The 17467-nt window shown below is 46.6% G+C and overlaps 3 protein-coding genes across 3 annotated transcripts; 1 reads left to right on the top strand and 2 right to left on the bottom strand.

The window, feature by feature from the left end:
* Positions 1-308: 308 nt before the first annotated feature.
* TIMM8B (translocase of inner mitochondrial membrane 8 homolog B) lies at positions 309-2841 on the bottom strand. Its single transcript, XM_015812578.1, has 2 exons — positions 2752-2841; positions 309-2392 (listed from the first exon to the last, which is right to left on the bottom strand). The coding sequence occupies exons 1-2, from the start codon at positions 2839-2841 to the stop codon at positions 2225-2227; spliced, it is 258 nt and encodes an 85-aa protein (XP_015668064.1). The 3' UTR covers positions 309-2224.
* Positions 2842-2910: 69 nt separating this feature from the next.
* On the top strand, positions 2911-9431 carry SDHD (succinate dehydrogenase complex subunit D). Its single transcript, XM_015812571.1, has 5 exons — positions 2911-2989; positions 3846-3893; positions 4644-4763; positions 6187-6331; positions 8826-9431. The coding sequence occupies exons 1-5, from the start codon at positions 2911-2913 to the stop codon at positions 8989-8991; spliced, it is 558 nt and encodes a 185-aa protein (XP_015668057.1). The 3' UTR covers positions 8992-9431.
* Positions 9432-10738: 1307 nt separating this feature from the next.
* On the bottom strand, positions 10739-15798 carry LOC107284513 (interleukin-18). The gene is made up of 6 exons (XM_015812582.1): positions 15740-15798; positions 15204-15279; positions 14828-14833; positions 13709-13858; positions 12982-13124; positions 10739-11341 (listed from the first exon to the last, which is right to left on the bottom strand). Exons 2-6 carry the CDS (start codon positions 15268-15270, stop codon positions 11105-11107), a joined length of 603 nt encoding a protein of 200 aa, XP_015668068.1. The 5' UTR covers positions 15271-15279; positions 15740-15798; the 3' UTR covers positions 10739-11104.
* Positions 15799-17467: the final 1669 nt, after the last annotated feature.

Raw genomic sequence — 17467 nt, 5'->3', positions numbered from 1 at the left:
GCTTCCCCTCAGACATGGCCCTGCTTGGAACAGACTTGGATTTGGTTCCGCTGGCAGGGGCAGGGGGCAATTTATGTTTCATGTGGGCCAGAGAGAGAGAAAAAGGCTTGGATTCCTTTTGCCTGTCACGGATTCTAGCCAGGCAACCTTCTTGTCCCCCTCAGAATGGACCTTCCAGTTCCGAAATTCCACTCTCGAAGACAGAAGGAACGATGGATGGTTTAGTCTCCCCTTCGCCTTTGAAAATCACCTGGAGTTTATTTTTCCTTTGCGAAGACTTGCAGGCGAATTGCAATAAAAGAATGAGGGAGAGAGGGGAGGTATTCCCCAAGCAGGTAGGCAGGTATCCTCTCCACTTTGAACGTGTCCTCTCTAGAGGGAGGTCAGGGGGCAGACTGGCTCGGCAAAAACCAAACACTGTCCCACTGCAGCCTCAGGGTAGACTTAACTAGTCACCTTGTGAAGGAACGGAGACCGCTGCCTCTCCATACCTGGAAGAATGCAGGTCATCCTATCCATTAACTTGCCCTTGTGGGACTAGATCTTGTTTCAGCTGGCTGGGTTCTTAAATTCTCTCTCGCTGCCAGAAGTTAATTCCAGAGAAAATGCAGCCCTCTCCAGCTTCTTGTAGTCATTAATAGGATGAGTGATGGGAGAGGATCTATCTTTGCGTGCAGTACCAAATTAAGAGCCATGTTATTGGTGGGGAGGATTTTTTTCTTTTTTGGTAAAGCTCTTCCTGGCTTTCTAATGCCTGTTAAGTGGCTGTGGAAGGATTCACTAAAGAACATTCCCAGCATACAGCCCAAATCACACCTGTCTCCTACCTCCCCAGATACTGCTATCAACTACAGTTCTGCAAGAGACTGGGCACCCTGGCACAGAGTTCAAAGCTTCCTTAACACACTGTACTTCCTGAAATATGGGGGAAGCAATGAGATTAACAAGAGATTTGCTAAATATGCCTTTGTCCATCAAAAATATACTAAGCAGGATTGTCAAAAACTTAATACACTAACACAGAGCAGTTCTCTGTTTTTGGCCATCCCCATTTCCCCTTCACAAAATTTTGTAAAATACTCACTTTAGCCTTTTGCCAGCTCTGTATTTAATACTTTTTTTTTCTGGTCTCCCCAAACAAATTTGTCCAACATTAAATGTCTGTGGAATGATCCTGATCTAAAACTTAGAATAAGCTGGGCTTTTTTTTTTATCGTTTGTGTATAGGGATATAAAAAGTATTTTTGGAAATAATTGTTGCTATGAGAAGCAAAGCCATTGAAGTTATTTCTATGAAAATCAACTTATTTTTTATACATACAAACTACTGGCATGAATTGGTTTAAATGGTCTGAAAAAATAAACAATGTTGACTTTAGCCAAAAAACAGGCAATTTTAACTGCATTTCTGATTTGTGGTGTGAGAGCAAAGGTTCATAAGTTACACTCAAAGGAAGTGACTGGCATTGAAAAAAATCTAAAGGATAAGGAATTCCAGAGAGGCGATGGTGGATTTTTTCTATCTTTCCTTTTTCAAAAGATAGCATTTGACTTGTTATTCTGACTGAAAACATAGGTGCCTTTATACATAACTTTATAGGTCAGAGTGCTGTTTTCTAGTCAGTTGTGTGAATTTAGTTCATGTGTTTTGTTGATGGGTTGGTGTGTTGTGCAAAGCCAACCAGATTTATTCAAGAAACCATTCTTCATTTAATAATCAATTTTCATTTTGTTCAAAAATACCCACAGTGAAATAAAATGTTTGATTGATCTCCCCAGTGTTACTGTAAGCTTAGATCAGAACAGAATGTGCTAAAAGATTAAAGGAGAATAAATTACATTTCTCTCGTACTGCTATTAACAGCAGCTTCAGATCCAGCCAAATCATTCTGTGCACAGCATTACTGGACTAAATCTTTATATCCCCTTGTGAAGAACAGCAATATTATACTCCTTTCATTTTATAAGTGAGCTTGTTTAACACCATCGGGGTGCATTTACTTCTATTCTCCTGCCATTGCAGGACAGTAGTCCAACATTGCTATACCAAGTCCACTTGCTTGGAGGTGCTCCTGATTTTGTAGCTGGCATGCCTTGTCCAGCGTCTCTTCCACAAAGTCCCCTTCCTTGCCAGTCGGGGAACTGAGGACCGATCGGCAGCTGGCCGACTCTTCCTCAGGCTGACCGGGGAAGGGGGCCCCTCCAGAGCCTGCCGGAGCCTGGGTCAGTGGCCGCCTTTCTGCATGAGCTGCGCAAAGCGGTTGGTGACAGACAAGGTGGTGTCGATGAAGCGGTTGACACAGTTGGCCAGGCAGGTCTCGGTCCGGGAGTCGAGCTTGGAGCCGGGCTTGTCCACACACTTCTCCCAGCAGACCTCCATGAAGGTGTGGACCTGGAAGGGGAAGCCAAGCAAGGGAAGGATGCTTTGGGGTGCCCACCACCACCACCCCGACCTCACCCCCAAGCCTCCCCAGCCCATCTGCCCAGTCCGTCCCTCCTGGTCCCCCAAACACCCTGCCTGCCCCGCTTCTGCCCCTCAAGTCCCCCTGTCCCCCTCCATTCGTTCTGCCCCCCTCCCCCATTCTGACCCCCAGGCCCCCTGCCTCCTCCCCCATTCTGCCCTCTTCCTCCTGCCCCCCAGGCTTTCTGGCTCCCCCTCCCCCGTTCTGCCCTCCCGCCCCGCCTTCCCCCTCCGCAGGGCGACTGGGGGGGACGAGGGGGGTCTCTGCCGGCCATCCCCCCCCAGCGGACCTGGGCGGTGAGGCGCGCCCGCTGCTCCTCGGCCGCCACCAGTCGCTGCAGTTCCGCCACCTCGGTCTCCTGCCCCAGCTCGGCCGCCATGATGGGGAAAAGTGCGGCCTGGCCTGGCAGGAAGTCCCGCCTTTTGTGCCGCGCTTCCGCTTCCGGCCGATGCCCTTGCGCTGCGCCTCGGGCAAGATGGCGTCGCTGTGGCTGTGGCGGGCCGGGCTGGGCGGGCGGCCGGCGGCCGGTGAGTGGGAGTCCGCGCGGGCCCCGAGGCCTCCCTTCCGAACTCCCGGCTCCCGAGGGCCGTCCTGGGCGGAAGGGCCCCCAGGTCGCGGCCGTCTTTCCTCTCCGCTCCTCGGCCGCTCTGCCGGCTGCGAAAGCGCCGAGTCGCCTCTGGGCCGGCAGGGATGAGAGGCCGGGGACTCCTCTGGCGGGGCCCGAAAGACACGCGTCCAGCACGTGTGAATTGTGGCGGGCTGGGTGCTGTGAGAGGCACCCGCAACAGGCGCTGCGACAGCGGGTCGCATTTTAAATTTAGCCCCCCCTCCCCCTGCCGAAGGCAGAAAGGATCCTGGCTGCCTCGGCCGGAGCCCCCGAGGGTCGCTGGGCCGGCGCTGCTTTAGTCCCTCAGAGCCCCGGGACGCCCCTCTGCGGCAGCCTAGGCAGGTGCTCGCCTGGCCCAAAGGGGAGGGTAGAACAGAACAGGAATAGAAATAGAAATACTGTATTGGCCAAGTGTGATCGGACACACAAGGAATTTGTCTCCGGTGCAGAAGCTCTGAGTGTACACACAAACAACAAAGTGATAGGTCATAGATCATACATCATAGTCGCAATTATTAATCATAAGATACAGATAATGTGATAAATCATAAGATGCCAATAGGAGAAGACAGCAGGAAAGATTGTCAGGAATCGGCCTGAAGTTTCTTTTTCTTTTCTTTTGCCTGAAAATTTTCTTTTCTTTTGCCCAAAAGCGCATCAGGCAGCAGTTTTGCCTAACTGGAGGTGGGATGTGTGTGTGTGTGTGTGTTTTGGAAGTTTTTATTCTGCGTGCATTTAACAGGGATCTCTGTCAGACTTGATTGTTATTTTTCCAGCTCATTTGCACCAGGTTTGCTCTCTGCAAGGAAGAGTACAAGACGGCAGTAAGTGTACTGCAAGGAATTATATGATTCTGTTACAAAGTGCACTGCACCATAAATTGTAATCGCATGTGGTGTACTACACATGTAGTAGTGTAGCATAGCGTGTGTGCCCAGCCCATTTGTTTATGATTTGATGTGTTGTGCAAACCTAATTCAGTGAGCTGTGTTTAAGCAGGGCTAAACATGTAGAAACATGGTCTTTCACATCTGTAGTCTGGTGTGTTCAGATGTGTGCTGAGTGTGCAATCTGAAGAATTCCATTCAACACAGCAAAGGGTGCATTGGCAAACAAAGTCTTAGGTGCACTTCCCCATCATTTAACAATGTGTGAAGACTGCTCTGTGGGGTTGGAATGCTTCCAGAATCAGTAAAACAGCTGGAATTTGAAGAACATCCAGTTTTATCACCTATCTTTCATTAATTTATGGGCTGCCTCACACATTTCATGTTTAAATGATGATAGATTGGGATCTACCTTTCTACAGTGCCATCCATGCTGCTTGATGCTTCTGAAATCCATTTTTCTGTTTAAAAGCATGTTCCAGTAGATAGGTGAGCCGCTGTTTCTTCGCTGCATTAAAGCTTGTTTTTGATTCCTACATTCTACAGCTCTGACAAAGGGCTTTTAAAAATATTTTAAGCATTGTGGTAGTGTATTTTCATACCAGTAGTGTGTAATCGGCATTAGTGGGATCTAGAGATCAAAAGTGTTCTTATTTACAAAATGAAATCCATCTATTCTGCCCACAGTTGTCCTGAACAGGTATCTCTTGGCTAGACCAGCAGCTTCCTTGACTAGACCAATTGAAGATTATCCTCCTCCTCCTCGTCATCAGATATGCACATTTCACACATCTGCCAGGAGTTTGGGTAGGTCTCCCTTTAGTTCCTTTTTTGTGTGTCTGCTTGTTAGTCTTATGATTCATTCAACAAAGCAAAGGCCGCATTGGCAAGCAAAGTCTTAGGTTCCCACCCTTGTCTCAGAGACAAGAAACAGGAACTTTCTAAACATTTTCACTGTTCTTTTCTGAGCAATATCCCTAAAGGTTATGGATTCCATTGATTCAATGAAAAATCACAATTTCCTGTTCTTTGTTGTGAAAAGAAATCCATATTCATGTCTCTTCTGTTTGAGACATGGTTGTATTCAATTGAAAAATTGAATTCAATTTGTTTTGCTGCTTGGGGCAAGGTTGTAACATGGTTGTAAATACACAACTCTGTCTCTTCTAATGCAATTGTTTAATAATTGGACAAACAACAATGTAGTTTGTTCAATTCTCAATTTCTCTGGGTGGCTCACAACAATCAAAGTACAATAAAACCAATGAAGCATTAAACAAACAAAGATAAAAGTGGACAATGCAATGAAGTTTCACTCTCGCTTGCCAAAGCCTGGGTTTAAGAGTCCAGCCTTTGCATTTCTTCGAACCAAGAGGAGAGCGGGAGCCATCTGGATCTTGGGGGAAGCCTATTCCAGAGATTTAAATCAGGGGCCTTTTGTCTAGCAATGAAAGCATGGTGCACTAGCTCACAGCATCAATTCTTGGAAATCACAAATATTATTTGTTTACTGTAAAGAAATAAAAAAGCAAGTTTCTATTCCTCATGACTGTGGAAATAGGTTGGGGCAGATTCAGGCTGTGTGGGAAAAAGCTTCGATATTCAGAAAGCCAAGTTTCTTTTGAAGGCTGACTGAGTTCCAGTTAGGGTCCTTTACCAAAGCACTCTAGAGCAGGGGTCCCCAACCCCTGGTCTGTGGACCGGTACTGGGCCACAGCATGCCAGCAACCGGTCTGCACAAGCAAGCAAAGCCCCATCCGAGGGATGCAGGCAGCACACAAAACCACGCACTCTCCGGTCCATGAAAAAACCTTTCTCCACGGAACCGGTCCCTGGTACCCAAAAGTTTGGAGACCTCTACTCTAGAGGGTCTTCCCTCTTTTGCTTGTACGTTTATGCTTCTGCCAGCTCCTTATAGGTAGCCCTCAAGTTACAACAGATTGGTTAGCTTCCAATTGAACCGAAAAGGGAGACTTATGGCCCAGATTCAAAGTTCTGATGGTCTGGCATGTTTCATTTTCATATCCCTTTGGAAAAAGGAGGGAACCTCTTAATTTGCTCTACAATATTATCATCAAATTGATTTGCTGCCCAATGTCACGGTTCAGGGCGACTTTAAGCGCTTACAGCAAGATAAAACACATACCTTCCATTTCCACACTTGGAGCGTTGCTTCTTGCTCTCAAGCACACCATTTCTCGGGGCATTAAAATGCTGCATCTGTCTGCAGCTGGTTCAAAGGCCGCCTCTCTCCATTGGACCAGCGAGCGAGCAGTCAGCATCCTCCTGCTTGGACTCCTGCCAGCAGCCTATCTGTATCCTGGAGCAGCTGTGGATTACTCCCTGGCAGCAACTCTCACACTCCACGGGCACTGGTGAGTCAGGAGGGAAGCAGGCCCACCAGACAGACACCTGCTGTCTCTTCAGCTGGTATGGTGGGGAGTTCCAAGGGAAGAGCTGTCCTATAAAAAGGGTTGAGCTTTTGGCTGGCTGGGGAATTCTGGGAATTGAAGTCCACACACATCTTAAAGTTGCCAAGTTTTTGGGGAAAAAGGTAAAGGTAAAGGAGTCCCTGCAGATTTTACTCCACCAGTCGTTGCCAACTATAGGCCATCTCCGTTTCAAAGCCGTTCAGCCAGCACTGTCTGAAGTTATTTCTGTAGTCAGATGGCCCACGCGACGTCATGCAGCACTGTTGCCTCCCCGCCCCCCAAGTGGTACCTATTTATCTACTCTCATTTGCATGCTTTCAAACGTGTAGCTTGGCAGGAGCTGGAGTGCGGATGGGAGCTCACCTCATTGTGGGGTGCTCAGGTCTCGAACCTGGACTGCCGGCTTCCCAGCCAACAAGCCCAGCATCTTAGCCTTTGAGCCCCCGCACCACCCAAATTTGAAAAAACCCAGATCTAAAAAGTGGATCAGGCTGCAAAGATCTGTTTTGTTCACACTTCTGTTTAACTAAACTTCAGTAAGCTAAACACATTTTCTCTGTGGTTGTAATTATTTTCCCTTCTGCCCCATGAAATATTTCTGTTGGGTAGTCTCTTGTGGCAGTCAGCAAGTGCTGTGCCCAAGGAATTTGGGGGTATAAGAATCCCAAGGGTGTCCTCATCTGGGTAAAGGTGTGTATGTAGGGGGAGAAAAATCTAGGGCAGCCCCTTTCGGGTCCCTTCAGGCTGCTTTCTTCCCTTTGACAGCAATGGGCAAGAATTTAGGCCTTGGAAATGGGAGCTGTTAAGAGAAAAATCTTGCAGATTAGCCCTTCCCCAGGAGGGCTATTAAAATAACATTCTTTCCTGTACTAAGCGATCGCTCTGGGTTCCTGGAAAGGGTGATGTCCTCTTTTGTGGCGGGTAAGAAAGTTTTGCTCTTCTTGGGAAGTGAGAAAATGACTCAGTTGGCCTGTTGACATGTTTTGATGTCTGGCTTGCCAAAAGTGGGTTAAGGGCCTCCAAAACAAGTGGTTTTATGTTTCTCCTTTTCCCCCTTGTGGGTTTTCCTCCCTTGTTTGTGGAAAACTCTTATTTCTTTTACAAAAGTTCCCATCCTTAAGCAGGAAAATCTTTTTCCCTTCCCAGAAAAATAAAGAGTTTTCCTGTTTTGCTCCCTTCAATCATTTTAATTTCCTTGTTTGTGACTGGCATTGGAAGAGGGGCCTTTGGTGTCTTCATGCCAGGCCATTCATCTGAGAACTTGGGCAGGCTGCCTACTCCAAGTATTTTTAACATTCATTTGGAATCTGGCTGCCTGTAACGGAAAGAGGCTGTTTCATGGCCTGTCCTTTGGGAGAACTAAGAAAATGTTGTGCTCCATTTTCTGACTTTTATCATATTCCCCCTTCAAGCATCTTCTCAAGGTTAAATGTGACCAGTTGCTTCAATATCCCTTCATAGGACTTAAATTTCTAGTCCCTGGTATTCATCCTTGTGACATTTCTCAGCATTCCTTCTACCTCTGCCTGAGTTCTCTTTACAGTGTGGCACTATAGTGAACAAAAGAGGACACAATCGCTAGGATGCGATTTAAGGACGATCACTTCCTGCGGTTTAGAAGCAGTGCATGCACTGATGCAACCCCACATGCTTTCTTGTAGTTGCATCACGCTGTTCCCTGGATTTCTGGGCCAGTTGCATAATTTCCTTTTTTCTGGATTGACTGGCATTACATTTCATCATTGTTTATATTCATACTGTCTGTTGTTATAGCAGGGGAAAACCCAGCTATTGCTTCAACGGAGGGTTTTTTCCCCTGTCATTAGGTTAATATTTGATATATTTTTATTTTCAATTATTTAAGTTTGTTAGCTGCCCAACAGTTTTGACCCCCTCCTGCAAACTTAATGTTTGCATGTTTGTTTGTTAAGCCGGCTGGGTGACTTTGAGCCCCTTCCCCCTCCTCCCACCTCAGTCTAACCCATCTCACAGGGTTGTTGTTGGTATTTAGAGAGTCCCTCCTCCCCCATTACCATTCAGGCTCAGTAGAAATACTTAACTCTTAAAGCATCCAAATAGCTCCCATAACTGAGAAGATGGGCTGAGTTGGGTGGAAATTGGGCTGTGGCAACCTCTGGAGGGTATCATGCCTCTTTGGACCCAGGTTAAAGCTTCTGAGAGTGGGTGTGTTGTTCTCCATGGGCTTAATATGAACTTTTCAGCTCTCTGCTGAAGGAGTAAGCAAAAATCAGATGAAACAACCTTTGGGGAAGTGGGAATACGTTCTTCCACATTGTGGTTTCTCACTGCCCACTGAGTAATCTGCAAAGTGACTGTGAGTTTGGCCAATTCTAACTCAGCCAAGTTTGAAAACCTTTGGAAGAATTTGAACGTGTCTTCAGCCAGCTTCCTGTTTCTTTTTCTCCCTTCCCTGCAGGGGCCTGGGGCAACTTGTAACTGACTATGTCCACGGAAAGACCTCCATTAAACTGGCCAATGCTGGCCTCTACCTACTTTCGGCAGTCACCTTTGCAGGCCTCTGCTACTTCAACTACCACGACGTAGGCATCTGCAGGGCGGTGGCGATGCTGTGGAGCCTCTGATCCCTGCCAAGAGAGTCCAGCAGCCGTTCACTGCTGCCTCTGCTTCTTTACGCTATTACCGAGCCCTGGAGGGTGGGCAGGAGAACAACGAAGGGCGTGCTTTGCATGTAGCAGAACGGCTGCTGGGAAACACCCACATCCATGTCCACAGCTGTTGCCATTCAGAAGATCTGGGATCTCTCACTAAGGCGAGAATTAGACCCGAAGGAAGCTGGGGAAAAGCACCCAGGCAAAGCTTTGGCTTATGCTGGGAGCCTCTGCAGATGGGAGGCCCTTGACCTTTCAAACTGCAGGCTCAGCTCAGCATCATTCATGTTGATAATCCTGTCTCGAGTTTCTGGCTCTCTTGTTGCAAACGAATGAAGTATGTACATGGCATCTTGCACAATGAAAAAGGGAAGTCTAAACTATGTACAATAAAGGATTTGTAGAACCTGCAACTGTGTGAGTCTGAAATCCAGGGTTTGCCCATTCCATTGTCTCTGGAGATGTCAGGTTTTGTTGGGCAGATTTATCCTTTTGATGCTTGAGTAAAGTTGAGAAAAGAAGTACATACTTCATTTAAATGTATCATCTTAACGTTTAAAAATAAAAAGTTTTGGATATTTTTATATCCCACCTCCCAAGCTAACAACATAAACATACTATACAAAATATGCCTTGGTACGTGTTTAAAACTGATGAAAAAAGTAGATCAGTGCAGAACCTGTGTGGGAGGTTTGAAAAACCACCTTGTGTGAACATGTCCTGGCATGGCACTTTCAGACGTTTCAAACAAGAGTGAAAGTTCCCCTTAAAAAATACTGATTGTGGTTTAACTGGAACATTACAGCTCATTCTGCCCCCTTATCAGTGTGGAGCTAAAACATCTCCAAGAGAAATCATGCATGCATTTGGGTCACAGAATCGTCTCTTGCTCAAAGCCAGCTCCTGCACATCGTTCCTGAGGTTGAATTTAGCATAAGCTGGGAACCCGATGACTGATACAGAGCTTAGAAACAATACCTTTTCCATCGTAAGATCTAGAAACTTGCTTTAGAAATAAACAGATTTCCAGAATCTGCCAAAACGGCTGTCCTGTTCTGAGATTCACCCTCCTCTTTTGTCTTGCGTTCTCTGATTTCTCCCCCAAAAATGGTGTTTTGGCTTCTTGATGCCGAGATTGCAATTGAATTGTCGTTTTGTTCCGGGCCAACTCGATCTTTGTTTAGAAAGAGAGATTGTGATGTTGACCTTGGCCATTAGAGCTTAGCCTTTTGAAGAAAGCCTATCTTTCTCTTAGTCGGTTTTGGGAGAAGTACTGCATGCGCCCTCTTTTCTCCTGGTACCCTTCGTTTGTGTGGACCAATTTTCTGATTGCAGTGTGAGAGTTTCCCTGCATTTGAAATGTATTTTTTATTATTTAATGGGCTAAAAGAATATATCATTTGAAGAAAACAAAATAATACAGTTATTAGTAAACTTACGCACAGCTAGAATTGATTATCAAGATGATATATCCATGACAGTTTTTTTTAAAAATGGGAAACCTAAAATTTCCGAATCATAATCTACATTCATTTGCCAGTTAACAAACACAGATAATCCTTGACTTTTGATCACACTCGGGGCCAAAATTTCTGTTGCTAAGCAAAGCGGTTGTTAAATTGTGTTACACCCAATTTTACGACCTACACAAATACATCCAACAAATAATAACAAAACAGCTTCTGGATTAATTTTAGTTTTTATTAAAAATATAATATCTCAATTTTTAAAATATGCCTTAGACTACGCCTAGGTAAGGTTTAAAATGTTGACATTCGATTAGTTTTATCTAGCATTTTCTGTGTGGCTATTGTCTAGTTTTTATATTTATTGGTAATTGGTTGAGATTAGAATTTCTTACAAAGCTGTGTGGCTTTTCTTAGTGCAATTATTTACCCCACCAAATTTTAGATACTCTTAATTAGACACTTCCACTGATCAGTTTTCAAATATCAAGCGAGGGGAGTGTGTCAGAAATTTTATAATATACTTTCTAGCAATTCTAGTAAAGCTACATCAACCATTTAAAATCTGCACTTTTTCTACCACTTGCAATCTCATTTATTTTTTTACTTGGGTTTCCTTGTCAGAGAAGTGGAGCGTGGAATAGCTTTGTGGATTCATCCACTTCGTCCGCCAGTTCTACTTTCTTGACTACCAGTACGGTCGTAGAGCTATCTTCAGCATCCTCAAAGGCCAGGAAATAGCCACTTTCCAAAGCAGATTCAAACTTGTAAAATTGCCTGCTACCAGCCGAAAACCGGGTTTTGATGAAGATGATGTTGCTGGTGTCTCCTTCGATGTGGTGGGGAATTGTACCTGCCTGAAATGGAGACCAAACCATCTTGAAAGGAATCCAAACGTGGCAGGGAGGGGGACTCAACGAGAAAGACCACTAGCCAGAATTTCTTATCCCCAGGAAAGATCTCAAAGAGAGCTCAGAATTGGGCTAAAGAGCTTGCTTGCTGCCACAGTTGTTTGATGGGAGAGAGGCTGCTTTATATTTAAATCAATTCTGCACTTTTGTTAATTTAGTTTTGTCCCAAAGGTGCTTTTTCAAAAGGCAAGTGGACTTTTCCTTGGAAGAAGTTTCGCTTCTCATCTAAGAAGCTCCTTCAGTTTCAGTTCAGAAGGAGCTGCTTGGATGAGAAGTGAAGGGTCCAAGGAAAAACAAAGTCCAGTTGCCTTTTGAAAAAGCACCTTTGGGACAACCATTGACCTGGAGGACTGAGAATCTCCATAGATGTTTAATTTATGTTTTGTCTTAAACTCCATCCATGCAAGCAATTTGGACCTTTTACATTCATAGGGAGTGGGTGGAGAATTAATTGGGAGTAACTGGAACAGGGACCAATCAGCCAATATCCAATAATACCCTAATGGCTATTATTACTGTGAACTTTATTGACTCCATATGCACAACCACCACTAAACCAGGATCTCACCTCCAGTCTGAGAACTTTATTTGCAGAGATTGTTTGGTTAGGTTAATCCAGAATTCACACGGTTCATGATCTGAACTCTTAACATTAGTGAATCTGAACTATAGTTTGGAATTAGCACTGAATCAATCTTAATAACATGATAAGAACATCCTTGGATAAGATTAAGTCTAATTCTTTTTAAACTCAGGTTTTCAAGATACATCCAAGCTATCTTAAAACGTTTTAAGAACTGGCTGTCTTAAGAAAAAGAAGGCAGCCTCTTTCTGCCAAACCAAAGCTACGGTAGCACTGAATTTTATAGGGGGGGGGAGGGTTTATAGCCCAGGTGTCCCTTGTCTCTAGAACTTTTTGCATTTTCCATTGAGGAGATTATCAGTGATGCAATTCAACAAGTACAGAACTTATAAAATAGTGTTGACCGTGGGGGCACAATCAGAAATAATTCCATGCATATGGGATCATAAATATAACCCCTGCCTGCAGCACTTAAAACAGCTGCCTTCCCCCCCCCAACATCACATAGTAGTGCAGCCTTATAAGCCCAGAAAAGAGGCGGCTGTTTTAAACAGTAACAGGGTGTCATGAAGCTGTTTCTGAATAATTTCTGGAATGCTGTACAGGCGGTCCTCGACTTACAACAGTTCATTTGGTGACTGTTTCAAATTACAACAGCACTGAAAAAAGTGACATAACCATTTTTCACACTTAGGACTCTGGCAGCATCCCCGTGGTCATGTGATCAAAATTCAGACGCTTGGCAACAGTCATATTTATGATGGTTGCCATGTCCCGGGGTCATGTGATCTCCTTAGGGCTTAGGCTATCTGTATAGCCCTAGAGTTTTTATTTTTAAAACAATTTTATAGCAATGACTGTAGGCAGCCTCAGGAGGGAAAGCCAACAGTAATTATAAAAACCATCCAGATAAAGAATGTCTAAGGTCACAGAAATCATTGCCAACTTACAATAAACAATAAAAACTAACCTCTTGGCCCAACCCCAATTGTCAATAGCATACCTTAAAATTCACCCTCATTTTGTTTTCTTTTTTCTCCACACACATGAGGTAAGTCTGATGGTTAAATTCCACAGTGAAGACCACTGACAGCCCCTTTGGCTTGGTGTCTTGGTAACTGTGGATGTCAAATTTGATACCTGATACTGCAATAAAAGAACAAGAGGTTGGTTTTCTTCTTGTGAGGGTCTAGCAGCAGATAAGAGAACCTTAAAATTTGTTATCTGTTTCTCCTATGAAAGTCTGTAGGAAAGTTTCTTAGTACAAAAATTACCCAATTCATGCATCAGGCAATCTTAAAAGCTTGGTCCAGGTTTTTTGTTTTTTTTTAATCATTTGGCTAGTAGGAGAGAGCTTGCCATAAATGATCTGGAAATGACTGGAAAAAGGCAAGCCATAAAATTTCAACAGATGTTGTAGCTCATTTAAATATTTTCCCAGCCTTAAAAACTTCCTTGAAAATATATGAAAAAAAGAAGTTTCACCCAGGAGCCCTGCCTATATCAATAATAAATTCTTATGACGCATAAAGAACAATTTCGTAATTTATTATCTTTCTGCATCGCTTTTACAAAGCTATTTTCAGTCCTGATTGCAGTGACTAATCTGCAAGTTGCTTCTCCTCTTCCCAAGTTCTTTTCCTGGGGCATGAAATACGAGAAAATACGAAATCAGAATGAGACCCTTTTAATCTGTTCAGACATTCAGAGATGCAAAACCGCTACTGTACCTTTCCGAATTTCCTGGTCTGTTCTGCGTTCAAATACTGCAGGGAAATCTTTGTCAGCCGGCTGTGCGATGAGGACATGGTTATTAGGAATTCGGAAGATTTGGGCAGATTCACATTTTCCTGATGTTCTCCAGCTGTCTGTTTCTAACACTTAGAAGAAAATGATAAATCTGAGGTCAGAACAGGGAATATATTGTCTCTTCTGGAATGTATTTACACTATTTTATATATATACATATTATGTATGTATATAACATAATTCCTTTTTTGACTTTGAAACGAACCATATTTTAAATAAGCCAAAGAAAGAAGAAAGAAACTAAATATTCTTTCTGTCTTTGCCCATAACTAATGCTTTCTTTCATTTCGGTGAGTCTATAATTTTTTATAGTGAAGCAAATAAAAATGGAGAAATGTCTTTGCAGCTCATGAAATTAAGTTAAAGATTCCCCCATTCGGTAAAATCATACTAGAAGCAAGTGTGTAAAGTAAAAATATTGATTTAATGTACAGATTGGGCATAGAGTCACTCACTTGCCCTTGGCCTGTTTCTAACAATCCTCTTGATTTTAAAGCAGCCGTTTACATCTATTCTTGGGGGTCATGTTAAATCTAGAATGAATTTTAATTCAATCCTAACACTTCATTGATTTGCTTTCGTTTGTTCTTCTCGCTGTATCAGTGATCCATACTAATGAACAATCCATAGTAATAAATAATCCATACTATAATCGCATTGCACCCTGATTGTTCATGTAGATTACTGAAATGATGTGATTTCCGCCCCCCTCTCCCTGCATGAATAGTTATGAAATCGCAGATAAAAGCTGATGCGGGGGGGGGGGGGGAATGGCTCTATGTATTTTATTGTTTCATGATGGAGTTGAGGCTATGATACAGGGGTCTGCAAACTTGGTCACTTTAAGACTTGTGGACCTCAACTGGCTGGGGGATTCTGGGAACTAAAGTCCACAAGTCTTAAAGTGGCCAAGTTTGCAGACCCCTGCTGTTATGCTACTTTATGAAATAGCGATTAGAAAGAAAAGTGGTACTTTTGGGGAAAAAAAACAAGAAACAAAGCCAGCATTTCAGGAGCAGAGAGGTGTTTGCACCGCTTACCTTGTTCTTCGTTTCAAGCAGCAGGCAGGAGGGAGACAAAAGGGTGGGAGAGAAGAAAAGGAGACATTAAACCATGATCTGAATTCAGGTAAAGGATCATTTTGCCCTCCCGTTCTCTGCCCAGAATGAAATAGGATTCCCGTCCTTAGTGCCAGCGGCTGCGGCTCTACAGGAATTCCCCTTGGAAGAGTGAGAGTTTCATTCGAGAATCTGGAGCATTTTGCGGTCGCAGAAGGAGCATTTTGCGGCCCACAGAGCTTCCTCATTCCAGGGCAGGAGCAAGCCCCGGGCTTCGTCCCGGCAGGCTCCGAAAGGCTCTGGTGCAGAGCCGGCCGCCTGCCTGGGTCTCCTCCAGCGGAAATCCTCCAGGAATTACCTTGGAAATAGAGATTGCCTTTTCCATCCAAATCCACCGGCAGCATCTCGATCATATCGCTGCACATCCTTGCTCTCTGGGGAAGAAGGGAGAGATGCATGATTTATTTCGCGCGTGACGGGGAGGAGGAGAGGACAGGAGCCCAGAGCTGCCCTGCTCAGCACATCTGGAGCAGCCGCTGGAGCAGCTCAAGCCCCCCCCCCCCGGGAAGCGCCCTCCCTGCTCCCCTGGCTTCCCGCCTGCCAGCTTCGCCGCCTGCCAGGCCCGGAGGAGGCTGAAGAAGAACCGGCTCTCCCGGCAGGGCTGGAAGGGAGCCCGGCTGCCTCCTTCTAGCGGGCCCGGACGGGGCTTGCCGGGCTTCCCACTCGCATCCGCGCCCACCCACTCCGGAGCCTCGCGGGGCAGGGCTCGGAGGAGCGCCCGGGCTTGGCCGGGCGAGGTTGGCCGGGCTCGTCCCGCTGCCTGCCCGGGGAAGGGTGGGTGGGCGCCGCAGACCCCCGCCTCCCCTCCGCCCGCCCGCCTGCCCGGGAGCCCACCTGCCCGCGCGGCGCCCGAGCTGGGAGGGAGCGCGGCCGGAGGGAGGCGCGGGCGAAGCTGCAGTGCGGGCGGCGAGTAGCGGCGAGTGCCGGGAAGCGCGGGCGCCCCGCCTCGGCCCGGCCCCCAAGTCGACCCGCCCCAGGGCTTGCCCGGGGGATGATGGCTCGGCCCGGCCCCTTCCCAGGCGGGGAGCCCCCCCTCCGGGGACCTGTCGGAGCGGGAGGGCGCTGGGCAGGTGCGAACCGCTTCGGTTCGGCGGAGAGACGAGGCTCGGCTCGGTTTTCTGGGCGGAAAGTCGGGCGAGCCCCGGGCTCCTTTTCGAGGAGGCTTTGCCCCCTGCGGGTGGCAGCCGAGAAGGGCAGGTAGGGGGCAGAGACGGGCAGACAGACAGAGCGGAGCGACGGCGCGGCTCTTGCACGAAAGGAAGCACACAGCAGCCCCGCCACTCGCCCCTTTCCCGTGGAGGAGCTTGTCCGAGCGGTGTCTCCCTTCCCTGAGTCGGGCGCCCGCAGAAAGAGCCCAGAAGAAACCCGGGCGCCGGCCTGACTGGGGCTCCGCCAGTGGGTGAAGCGGCCAGGGCGGTCTTGCGTGGGAACTCGTGCAGAGAAGGCGCTTCCTCCGGGCCGGGCGAGCGCCTCTGGGCCGCGAGGGCGGGGAAAGCGAGGCGGCGGGGTGCGCGACCCCCACTCCGGGATGGCAGGAGGCTCCGCTGGGCTCCTTCCTTGGCGGGGAGGAGGCGGAGAAGGGAAGCGGGTCGGGCCGGGCACCGGGGCCGTCCGAGGGGCTTGACTCTGGAGCACGGGAGTCCAACCTAGGCATCTTTAAGACTTGGGGGCTTCAATTCCTAGAATTTCCCAGCCAGCAAAGTTGGGAGTTGAAGTCCACCGATCTTAAAGTTGCCAAGTTGGACAGCGTTGCTCTCTAGAGTCCAGAGAAGGAGCTGGCAGGAAGGGAGGGAAGTCGGGGATGGGGTGCTTCCTGCTTCTGCCTTCGGTCTGGGAATGTGGGTAAGTGGTTGGGGTGGGGGACAAGTTGAAAGGCAGCCTTGCGGGGGGGGGACTCTTCATCTCCACCTGGATTGACAGAGGGAAGACTGAAAGGTGGGACGGTTTCCCCTCCAGGGGGAATACCTGCCCTCCAAATCTGAGTGCTGTATTTTTAGAAGACACCTCCATACATCAGGGTCAGTGTGGTGACTGCTTGTGTGTGATGGTCTCTTTATTTGTGGAACAGCTGGTTTGCCTTTATTGTAATGTTTGGTTTTCTATTTGTCTGAAGTCTTGGGTGTCCTTTGGAAAACAGCTTTGTCCATCTGAGTGCAGAGATGGATCAGGCCAGTGCTTGCTTAAAGTCTCCCGTGTACTACACTTTTTAAAATTTGATGTCAGAAAGTAGGCAAGTAAAAAAAGAATCTCATAAAAAACTTGACATGGCACAGATTCCCTTCCTGAAGGACTTCCCTCAAGAGAGAAAGCATTGTTCTGCCCTCAAAGGCTTCTGTCCATTTCATTCCTGCAAACACCATCTTCTCCAGAAGTTATCTCCAGGAGTGCAAGGACCCCAGCTTGTCCTCTCTTGAATCCCTGGTTCTGGATTTATAACCTAAGCAGGGGTAGTCAACCTGTGCTGGCTCAGGAATTCTGGGAGTTGAAGTCCACAAGTCATAAAAGAGCCAAGGTTGACTACCCCTGGCCTATAGTCTATTTTATAGCCTACTAAAACTCTTT

This window comes from Protobothrops mucrosquamatus, unplaced genomic scaffold, assembly GCF_001527695.2.
Source record: "Protobothrops mucrosquamatus isolate PMUCROS unplaced genomic scaffold, P.Mucros_1.0 scaffold97, whole genome shotgun sequence".
In the NCBI taxonomy this organism is placed as follows: Eukaryota; Metazoa; Chordata; class Lepidosauria; order Squamata; family Viperidae; genus Protobothrops; species Protobothrops mucrosquamatus.
This window is presented reverse-complemented; position numbering and strand designations above follow the sequence as displayed.

Excerpts from the sequence above, each read along its gene's own strand:
- SDHD (XM_015812571.1), top strand. The coding sequence starts at position 2,911 with ATGCCCTTGCGCTGCGCCTCGGGCAAGATGGCGTCGCTGTGGCTGTGG. Across the intron at positions 2,990-3,845 it reads GGGCGGGCGGCCGGCGGCCG|CTCATTTGCACCAGGTTTGC; the intron begins GTGAGTGGGAGT and ends TTATTTTTCCAG. Across the intron at positions 6,332-8,825 it reads CTCACACTCCACGGGCACTG|GGGCCTGGGGCAACTTGTAA; the intron begins GTGAGTCAGGAG and ends CCTTCCCTGCAG.
- TIMM8B (XM_015812578.1), bottom strand. The coding sequence starts at position 2,841 with ATGGCGGCCGAGCTGGGGCAGGAGACCGAGGTGGCGGAACTGCAGCGA. Across the intron at positions 2,393-2,751 it reads GGGCGCGCCTCACCGCCCAG|GTCCACACCTTCATGGAGGT; the intron begins GTCCGCTGGGGG and ends TTCCCCTTCCAG.
- LOC107284513 (XM_015812582.1), bottom strand. The coding sequence starts at position 15,270 with ATGTGCAGCGATATGATCGAGATGCTGCCGGTGGATTTGGATGGAAAA. Across the intron at positions 13,125-13,708 it reads AGACCAGGAAATTCGGAAAG|TATCAGGTATCAAATTTGAC; the intron begins GTACAGTAGCGG and ends CTTTTATTGCAG. Across the intron at positions 11,342-12,981 it reads AAATGAGGGTGAATTTTAAG|GCAGGTACAATTCCCCACCA; the intron begins GTATGCTATTGA and ends TCTCCATTTCAG.